The following is a 10274-nucleotide window of genomic DNA, read 5'->3' on the forward strand; positions in this document are numbered from 1 at the left end:
TGTTCATTGAGTGCAATGAAGCTAAACAACTCCTTGGTAATCTCTTTGGCTTTCATGTTGCCCGGTGGATGTTTACCTTGTGTTTGGAATGACTCCAGACAGGATTCCTGATGGCTCCTTCCTGTCTGTATCCCACCTGGTTAAATAGATCATCAGGCTCTTTATTGTGGTGTTTCTTTAAATGTTTAAGTTAGTTGCACTACTGGTTGCTTTCAGTCTGTTATTAACGGCTCATTCATTCTAAGTCACTGTTTTTCAGAACAAATGAAAGTGCAAGATGAATTCAGCAACATGACTGAATTGCTTAATAAAGCCTTGCACAGAGTAAAAGCACATTCTCTCTCTCTTACTTCACATTGTCTCACTTAAAACCCTAACTTTCCTTTTCTTTACCCTGAGTAACAAGTCCTGATTATCCTCCAGGTTTTCTCGTCGTCACTAACCACACGCCATTCTGTCTGCTAGTCGGTTGCTAGTTTTCTAGCCTCTCATCATGTTGTGCCTTGTGTTGGTAGGAGTGTGCTTCGGCGCCCAAGCAGAGCTCTCCAGACTCTGACTCCTGCCCATCATCTCCTAAACACCCTTCAACAGTTAGTATTCCCGCTCTCACAGCATGCTGCTTCTGCTCTCGCTGCATCTGCTCTCACGGCATTTCCTCTCAGTGCATCTACTCTCCCCGCATTCAATCTCACTGCATCTCTTACTGCAATCTTTCCCACTGCATTCTCTCTTACTCCCGCTTGATGCATCGGCTCTCACTGCATTCCCTTTCACTGCATCTGATCTCACTGCTCTCCTCTACTGCATGCCACATCTCTGCTCTAGTTGTATCCAGGGGAACATAATCTCTTAATCACTTAATGGCTTCTTCTACTCCAAGATGTTATGTTATAGAGAGAGTGAGAAGTTCTGTGTGAAAGGAGCCATGAGAAGCACCTACAGTGCCTCCTACATTGCTTCTGCTTCTGATATGTGGTCACACATTTTATTATCAAGATAATCAAAGTTGAGTAAATACAGACAACAATTCATTTATTGAAGAGAAACGTTTTTCCAGAGCAGCATGGCTTTGTGAGAAAGTAAACTTTACAGACAGATCCTGATTGATCCTGGTTATTAAACAGTGCTGTTGTTGATGCCCTCTTAGAGCACTTTGGTTTGCCACACACTGTTTGGAAACTTCACTGATGCTCCATGTTGTTAATAACGACTCTCACTGTCTTTCACTGCAGTCCCAAGTCTTAGAAATGTTTTTTTTATTCTTTTCCAGGCTGATAGATGTCAGTGACTCAACTTTAAAAAATTTAAAAACTGTTGTTTGAATGTCCTCTGGTTATGGTGGTTCATTATAGTATGGAAAATAGAGACCGGTTTCTATTTAAGTGAATTTCAGTTCAAAACTAGAGCTTAAAAGTTTAGAAAATATTATTATAACTTTTGCTATTCAGTCCAAAATATACATTTAGTCTGTAAGGCAGCTTAATGCACTTGCTAAAGCAGCTTTAAATGCTGCCATCTGCTGGTAAAAACCAGACATGACATGCCTCGCTTGCAGATTGAAACCCTGCATGCTTTTGCTTTGAGCTTGTAAAGTATCAGGTCATTTATCCGGTCAACGTTCACAGGCTTGAACTGTTTCTGCTTGTTCCTCTTCAGCCCTCGGAGAAGTGTGGAGTCCTTAATGTCACCAAAATCACAGAGAATGGAAAGAAGCTCAGGTTGGACTCAAAGTGTTTGTTTTCAGAAGTATTCAAAAGTTTCCTCTCCCTTTGAATTTCTGATATTTTGTTGTGTTACAACCACACATTTGCATGGACTGTGTTGACGAAGAGACCACAGCTAATTATAAGGCCTGATTATCATCCTGAACAGTCCAGACAGGGAGTGAAGGCATCATGTTAAGTTTTGTGGTTGTGGCATGACAGAATGCTGCAGAGTTCAGCGGGTGTGAATACTGTTGCAGGGCAGAGTACCGTACTGTGTTGTTGTTTTGTCTGACAGGAAGAACTGGACATCTTCCTGGACCGTGCTGCAGGGATCCTCCCTCCTGTTTGCCAAGGGTCAGGGCGCCAGCACCAGCTGGGTACGTAACTGTCAGCTCACCCCAGCAGCTCTCTGGCCGTTCAGCTCCATGACGACACTCTCCTGGTTCTGTCTTTTGAGCTGTCTGTTGCTGCGCAGTGTCGTCTGTTCATGCTTCTCCTCTCCTCTCCTCTCTGAAGTTGTACTACCGTGGTGGCTCCATCCCGGAGCTGCTCCTCACTCTCCTTAGCAGCTGGAAGCGCTCGGTCAAGCCCCGCCCCGCCGTCTCCTATGTGACGGCTGTTGCCGTATGTCCCTCCCACCCCCATCTCAGCATGAATTAGCGCCTTCTTGTGTCCTCCTTAGTGTGTTATGGCCCCCTCCCTAAAACGGATTAATTTGTGTGTTTGAGGCCCTTGGCTTTATCTCATTTGACTGCGATTACCCAAATGCATTAATACAAAGTGAAAGAGCCCTACAAGGCATGCAACATTTGTCTAACCTTAGTGTGAAGCGCAGTGGCTCTTAATGGCATCTATAAAGTGTGTCCACATGTTATGGGACGAACATCCTGTATGGTTCATGCAAAAAATACAAACTTCTACCAGAGGAATGTCAACATCCTTCAGCTGATGCTCTATTGAAAGCTTTTGATTCAGTTTCAGCTGTCAGTTCTCCTCAGTGTTCAAGTGATGAATTTGAGATTGTCCTCAAGATTGCTAACTTGTACAATACAAATCAATGCAACTACAAAATAAGAGAGAACAAAGGAATGAAAAACTCTTTGCATTGAGGTATTGGTCAGGAGTTTTCTTCCAGTGGGGTTTGCACTGATCGATCTGCTCCAGCTGAAACCGAGTCAGGAAGTTCTTCTATGCAGTATCAGCTAAAGGGAAGCAAGTTCATTAATACAACTTTTTTATATCCATATTTTTATTCCTTTCATGAGATTTGATTTGATTTTTCTTAATCTCATTTATTTAAAGCATATAAACCTGGTATTTGAACAGCAGTATTTGCTCTTAAAAGCCACTTCATCCGGTCACTAAAGCTCACTGGTCATGCTTCGGTTCACGCCTTACTGGAAGAAAGCAGAGAAAAACCCCTGTGGAGGTTTTCTCTTGGCTTCTAGTGTCATGTTCAGTAAATGGTTTCTGCAGATGGAGATACTCAGTTTGATACTCAGCGCTTTGGAAAAGTATTCACACCGCTCCAACTTTTCACATTTTGTCACCCTTTCAAATCGGCGCATCATTGAGAAGTAGAAGGAAGATGATGCATAGAATTAAAGCTTTTTGCCATAAGGACCATGAAAGTGCCCAAAAAAATAGATTTTTTTTTTCAAATTTTAGTACACTCTTTTATCTGCTCACCAATCAACTAAACGAATAGTCTTATTTTGAAGGACAATGATCTGAAATGATATAGTCATGTAGTAGCAAAACATAGAAAGGGGACTCTAGGTTCACCTTAAGAAAAGGAAAGTTGAAAGTCGGCCTATGGAAACAAAAAAATTATATTCTAATCTAACTCTGGTCTTTCTTTAACAAAAACAAAAAACAATAGTTACATTTAACTGAGTTTAATTACGCGATTAAAATTAAACTTTGATGCAGTTATATTTGCTTTGAAGTAAAAGTAGATACTGTTCTCCTACTTTCTATTAAGTTTCACAAAAACCAAGTAGCCTGATTATGAAAAGAAAAATACTTTGTGTTGCAGATATCATGTTTTGTCTTACGAAGTCTTCAGTTTGGTCAAATGTATCGATGAATATAACGACACGTTTTATTTCTGACACGCTTTCACAGAAAGGTCAAAGTCTTACAATCAAAACATTCTTATAAAACAGCATCGACAACAAACATGGATCATAAAATACCACAGATTGATGGTCAGCGCGTACAAAACAAATGAGTCCAAGGCCTGCAAATGGCCCCCGGGCCTCACTTTGGAAACCCCTGACTCAGGAATATCAGAGGGAAGGACTGGGAATAAATTCTAGATTCACTAGAGCTAAAAGAAAATAAAAGCCATTTTCTTCCCAGCTCACAATGGGCTCTACTTTGTGTTGGTCTATAACAAATAATCCCAGTAATACATATTAGTGTTTGCTTGGAATGTGACAAAATGTAAAAATGTTCTAGGGCTGGGAATGGATTTGCAAGGCAGTGCAGCAGTGTAGAGCATGACTTATGCTAACAAACACTAACTACTTGTGGAAGACGGTCCAATGGTAAAATCCCAACAGAAATCGGTCTATTTTGTGAGCCAAACTATTAAATGCTTGGTGTTGTAGATTTTGTTCCCCTTAACAATAAAAGTGAATGTGAGATATGGAGGGAAATGTTGCTTTGTTTGTCCAGTAATGCAGCGGTTTATGGTGTGCTTTTGCTTTCTGTGGAATGTTGAGCAGAAATGATACCCTGAGGAGCTGCATCCTGTCTTGGACCCAAACTTTCCCCTAATCCCGTTTCTTTGCCTCTAACTGGACTAAATCCTGCCGGAAAAGCTAACATGTTCTGTCCTATCGCACTTCAGCCTCATTCTGTATCCCAACTTTCTATTCCAGAAATTTGGCAGCAACCAATCCAAGCCTGAGTTCATGGTAGATCTGCGCGGAGCATCGGTGGAGTGGGCTTCCAAGGAGAAGTCGAGCAAGAAACACGTCATCGAGGTATCCGTAGCAGGACCCGCCAGAGCCCACTTTCTCGTTTGTATCTGAAGTCCAGCTTTGACTTGCGACGGTTTCCCTGTTTCAGCTGAAGACCCGTCAGGGCATGGAGCTGCTGATCCAGTCCGAGATAGACAGCGTCATCAACGACTGGTACCGGGCCCTCACAGAGACCATCAACACTCACGTGAGTGCTGCTCATGCCTGAATGAAGGTTTCAGTCGCAGTGAAAACCGGCTCAAATAAAATCTGATGTCTCCTGTGGGCCAGGCGTGGGAGTCTGATGAAGCCATCGAGGAGGACATGCCCGAGTCTCCAGGAGCTGAGAAGCAGGACAAAGAGAAGGACCATCGGGACTCCAAGAAGAACAGAGGTGAGTCGGACTGAAAGGTCCAGCAAGGTCGGACTGAAGTAGACCAGTCGATGTCCGTTTTCACGCCCACCGTTCAACGTCCACAAAACATACAGTGTACATAATGTTGCTTTGTCATACAGTATGTGTAGTTCACAACAGTATAGGAAGCAGCGATCATGGCAGAGAGGAGGACTGAATATATATGAAAGCAACACAAAACTTGTTTATGGCACATTTCTTTAAACATATTGTGCCAATATACTTTTCTTTCTGATGTCAACTGACCAACTATTGACACCGTGTGTCTCTGTCCTCCTGTATCTCCTCAGTGATGAAGAACTCCGTCAGTATGGACTCATCGGACCAGAAAAAAACCAGGATGAAGCTGAAGAAGTTCCTGATAAGGCGACCCACCTATCAGGCAGTCAGAGACAAAGGGTACATCAAAGGTGAGCATCCAGGGTGGGTTGTCAGAACCAGCGTACTCCACTTCCACCGCTAGAAGCTGCTGTCTGTCTCTCCACAGACCAGGTGTTTGGCTGCAGTCTGAGCAGTCTGTGTCAGCGGGAGAACACGTCGGTTCCCAACTTCGTCAAGATGTGCGTCGACCACGTGGAGAACACAGGTACAGGACGAGGTCCTTAAACCACACACACACACACACACACACACACACACACACACACACACACACACACACACACACACACACACACACACACACACACACACACACACACACAGTGCCACAGATTCATCCGACTGTTCCTTAATCTGTCTGGAGATTAAGGAACCTGGAGACGAGGTTTAATCTGTCCAGGATGACGTAATGGACATTTCTTTAACAGAAGTCAAAACAACAGAATTCAAAACATCTGAGCACTTCTGACCCAGTAAGAATTCATTTCAACCCGCTTCCTTCTCTCCCATTATCCCAATATGTTGAGTAAAAATAGGGCCCACAAAACATAACCTCACCATGTGATATTTGTAACAGCATCAGAGAACAAAGACCTGGCTAGGATCTAACTTTTTCAACCTTCAACATTTCTCCTTCAGTTAAGAAGACGTCCAGGTTTCCACTCAGATCTGTTTTCATTCAGATAAAATGTTTCTGTTTTTTAAATAGACTCCAGCTTTGGGTTCTCCTTTAGTTTTCGCTCGGTTGTATTGAAAGCAGAACTCTGCTGCTCTTGTATGACGTCTAGTGATGTTCTGAGGGAACATATGCTTGAAAGACCCAGATGTCTCTGGAAGTCCATATTTCAAAGCCCACGCTTTCAGAACTTGGACCGATTGGAGCAATCTGTTGACTTCACACAAAATGCTCCTGGATGAAAGAGTTTTCCGTTTCTCAGTTTCAGGATGAAAAGCGGATCAGTTTTTGAGTAGGTTCATCATGACTCAGCACATTTTGCTCTTTCTCCCACCTGTGCAGGTCTCAGTGTTGACGGCCTGTACAGAGTGAGTGGGAACCTGGCGGTGATCCAGAAGCTCCGCTTCGCTGTGAATCACGGTAAGGCCTGGTGCGGCTCCACCGGACCTCTGGCGCGCTGTGGAGAACCTGCCTGGCATCAGTGGCTTATCGATCGTCTCCTCCTTGTGTCAGATGAGAAGGTGGACCTGAACGACAGTAAGTGGGAGGACATCCACGTCACGACCGGCGCTCTCAAGATGTTCTTCAGGGAGCTTCCTGAGCCTCTCTTTACATACGGCTTTTTCAACGACTTTGTAAACGCCATCAGTAAGTGACTTATAACGGCATCAGACACCCAGAGGCTGGTTTCACACCTCATAGTCCGGTAGATTTGGTTAAATTGGGGACCAAAAATACAACATGAGTTATATTTTCATACTGGCACAATTCAATTTCACTGCACCCTTTGAGAAACCTGCTAACCTCCTTGTCTGTGTTGGCGCTGCACCAACCACCACTGAAGGAAACAACATGTCTTCTGAAGACACAGAGTGCAACTTCCTTCTTCATGAAGTTTGAAAGAAATGGAGTGGCATTGGTTTTCATGTTTGTAGGATTTCTTTTTGTCAATGAGCAAATACTCTTCAACATGTGTGAGACATTGCTAGATACATGGGATTGTTTAGGTTGCATTTACCCAGAATGCCCTGCGCTGTAGTCCACTTCCTGCTTTTGGAGCGGTCTCTGGTTCATTTGGCGTTCACATATGCATTTGAACCGCACCAGAGTTTACCGCAACAGAACTGAGGTTGAGAGTTTCAGACAGACTGCGGTTCTGTTTTTTTAGTCATCAACAGAATTCAGATATGCATTCAAACCTCCACAAGCGAACCGGACTTTCTAGGCAGATGGACTGGAGCTAAACAGTGTACTAAACAGTAAAGTTGAAAAGTTGCCACATTGTATGTGCAATTTTGAAAATCCTGGATTATTTTTCTTCCACTTTCTTTGTGTTGGTCAGTCAGATAATATTCCAATGAAAAAGATGTAGTGTGACGTTAGCAAGGTTCTTCAGTCATGAAAGAGCTGGAGCACCGTTTATCCTTTTAATGACGTTTTAGTTTGTAATGTAGCCACAAGAGGGCGCTTCTGAACTGTTTTTTGTTTTGTTTTTTGTCTGTGTGCCTCAGAATCCTCTGACTATAAGCAGCGGGTGAATTCAGTCAAAGACTTGATCAAGAAGTTGCCAAAACCCAACCACGACACGATGCAGGCCCTGTTCAGACACCTGCGCAGGTAAGCCCCGCCCCCACAGACCACAGCTACACCAGGCGTCCCGTCACCTGCCGGTAGTAAGACAGCTAAACCCTCGCTGCTCCCGGCACACACACAATCACACACTGCAGCCGGCGTGTATTCCCAACCCGGCGCAGACACCGGCTCCATCAGACGCTCACAATGACATTTGCTGCGTCCCAATTTGCATTTATATGGCGGCGTGTCTGCTGTAATTCAGCACCTAGGAAGTCGGTGTTTCTCTGTGAAATTTATGGCGTGACATTCAGCGCATGAAGCGGATGTTTACGTCCATCGGCAGGCGGATTTAATTTGCCTTTTTTTCCCCTTTCCTTCCATGAATATGCTATTGTTTTGAGCATCTGCATGCAGGGATGTAGATTCTATTTAAAAAAGGCTATTATGCTTTAGCCTGCAGCACTCTGGAGCGTTTGTTTGCCTCTACATTCTATCTTAAAGCCCTAAAGCTGTGTGTGAAGGCATCCATGTTGTTTTTCTACATTAATCTAAACTAAACCCAAAGAACCGTCAGACAGATTCACTTAAAGCCACTGGAGACAAATCTAATTTCTATATTTGCTCCCGTTCTAACCATTGATTACAAATCACTGCACGCAAGTTGTGCATTAAGCCAGAAATATTATTGGTCAGGAAAATGATGCAAATAATCTGAAAAAGAGACGCAATGTTTTTCTATTAATTGTCAACATTATGAGAATTAAATAACACAGTTCTGGGATGGGCAGAAAAAACTGGACTAATTACCTCATTTAATACATGGTGCTGAAGGTGCTGAAGGTGCTGAAGGTGCTAGCGATGGCGGCTAACAGGTGACGACCAGCCCAGTGATGCATACGGATGGCTCTAACTCTCCTCCCTCTGCAGGGTGATCGAGCACGGAGAGGCCAACCGCATGACCACCCAGAGCGTGGCCATCGTGTTTGGACCCACGCTGCTGCGGCCCGAGACGGAGACGGGCAACATCGCCGTCCACATGGTCTACCAGAACCAGATCGTGGAGCTGATCCTGCTGGAGTACGAAGGCGTGTTCGGGAGGTAGAGGAAGAGGAAGAGGAAGAGCGTTGCCGGGTTTCCCAAACAGACTTCTGTCCCGTTTCCTGTCCGGCGCTGTGGACCAAGCAGCTGGGAGGAATAAAAAAAGAAAATAACAGTTTACAAAAGTGTTGCACTTGCAAAGAATCTGAGGATGAGTTTAGGAATAAAACTAGATGTATAGATGTTGCCCGTTTTTCTTTGTTTTTTTTCAGTTGCCATTCCTGTGCGAGGAGCGGGCGGTTGAGAGAAAGGCTTTCTGAGTGTTGCCGTGGTGACGTGTGGCGCCGTCTGTGCGAGTCGGTGAATTTTGAGTGTTTACACTGGATCTTTGGTTGGCCAGTCTTTGGAATCAGAACCGGCCGCTCCGTTTTGAACTCCGGCTGCGGCGGGATCAGGAAGGAGCTGGCATCATGTCCGCCTTTCAGAACCGGGTCAGTTCTGTGTGAGGGACTCGTTCTGTCTGCTTTTTAACAGTGTTAGCCATGAACTCTGCGGCCTCCTCCCGGACCGGACCAGACCGGACCGGACCGGACCAGACCGGACCTTCATGTAACGGAGCAGATCTCCCCGTCATTAAGCTAGTGTTGCAGCGGACGCTGTATGGATGCCCTCCAACATGTCGCCCAGCGTTTGTACAGAGCATTGTTGTAAAAAAACAAAAAAAATGAAGGGAAAAAAAATGGCATCTCTGTGACTGAGGTGTGTATGCTTTGACGATGAACCAGTGGAAGATTGTGAATTTAAATATATTAAAAAAAGCATCAATTGTGGGTGGAAAAAGTGCTGATGGACTAATAGTTCTGTGTGTGAGGTGTTTGTGCATGGTCAGCTGCACACTTTGAATGTAATTTTCCGGCTAACTGCTGTTTGTGAATTGCTATGTCTAATAAAAGAGACAAACTAAATGTGTTGCTCAGGTGGATCCAAAGTGAAGCTGGTTGTTGCTATCGAACTTAAAGTCTTTTTAATTAGCGGCGCACCAAAGGGTTGGACCATATGTCCTTCATTTTTAACGGATACGTAAACGTGAAACCAATTTTATCCATCAATCTCATTTTCCTCTGCAGTTCTGAAAATCTCCACTGCACATGTGTGATTAAGAATTATCACCCAAATATTCCCAATTAAGCCACTTTATTGCTATTCCTAGCAACTTTTCAGACTTAAGCGATTTGTATCTTTGTGTTGGGCATTTTAAAGATTGGTGATCGGCCATAAAAATGCAATTGGTGCACCCCTACTTATCATATCACCTCAACTCTATTATAAATGGCCTGGTCACACTAGAAATGTTAGAGTATTTTAAAAACTACATGTTTATCATGTTGTTCTTAAACAGAAATTTGAGTTTTGCCAAAATATCAGCAGCTCTCAATCAGTAATGGATGCAAATGTCTGACGGTTTTCATGGCTGCGTTTGACGGCAGCAGCAGAGGGAAGGTGAGGAAGTGTTT

At 43.9% G+C, this 10274-nt stretch overlaps 1 protein-coding gene across 6 annotated transcripts in view; it reads left to right on the top strand.

Annotated features, from left to right (window-relative positions):
• arhgap12b (Rho GTPase activating protein 12b) overlaps positions 1 to 9725 on the top strand; it is a 51181-nt gene extending 41456 nt beyond the window's left edge. For 3 of the 6 annotated variants that reach the window (XM_055037566.1, XM_055037564.1, XM_055037570.1), the window contains 13 exons: positions 516 to 590; positions 1657 to 1718; positions 2002 to 2083; positions 2223 to 2330; positions 4595 to 4699; positions 4785 to 4883; positions 4967 to 5069; positions 5381 to 5500; positions 5578 to 5676; positions 6490 to 6567; positions 6661 to 6795; positions 7659 to 7764; positions 8650 to 9725. In XM_055037566.1, coding sequence (XP_054893541.1) covers positions 516 to 590; positions 1657 to 1718; positions 2002 to 2083; positions 2223 to 2330; positions 4595 to 4699; positions 4785 to 4883; positions 4967 to 5069; positions 5381 to 5500; positions 5578 to 5676; positions 6490 to 6567; positions 6661 to 6795; positions 7659 to 7764; positions 8650 to 8824 — 1347 coding nt within the window. In that variant the 3' untranslated portion in view covers positions 8825 to 9725. The remainder of the gene's footprint in view (positions 1 to 515; positions 591 to 1656; positions 1719 to 2001; positions 2084 to 2222; positions 2331 to 4594; positions 4700 to 4784; positions 4884 to 4966; positions 5070 to 5380; positions 5501 to 5577; positions 5677 to 6489; positions 6568 to 6660; positions 6796 to 7658; positions 7765 to 8649) is intronic. The other 3 variants (XM_055037567.1, XM_055037568.1, XM_055037569.1) reach the window with 3 other exon arrangements.
• Positions 9726 to 10274: the final 549 nt, after the last annotated feature.

The sequence above is a fragment of the Poeciliopsis prolifica genome, unplaced genomic scaffold (assembly GCF_027474105.1).
Source record: "Poeciliopsis prolifica strain line A6 unplaced genomic scaffold, Auburn_PproV2 SCAFFOLD012, whole genome shotgun sequence".
NCBI lineage: Eukaryota > Metazoa > Chordata > Actinopteri > Cyprinodontiformes > Poeciliidae > Poeciliopsis > Poeciliopsis prolifica.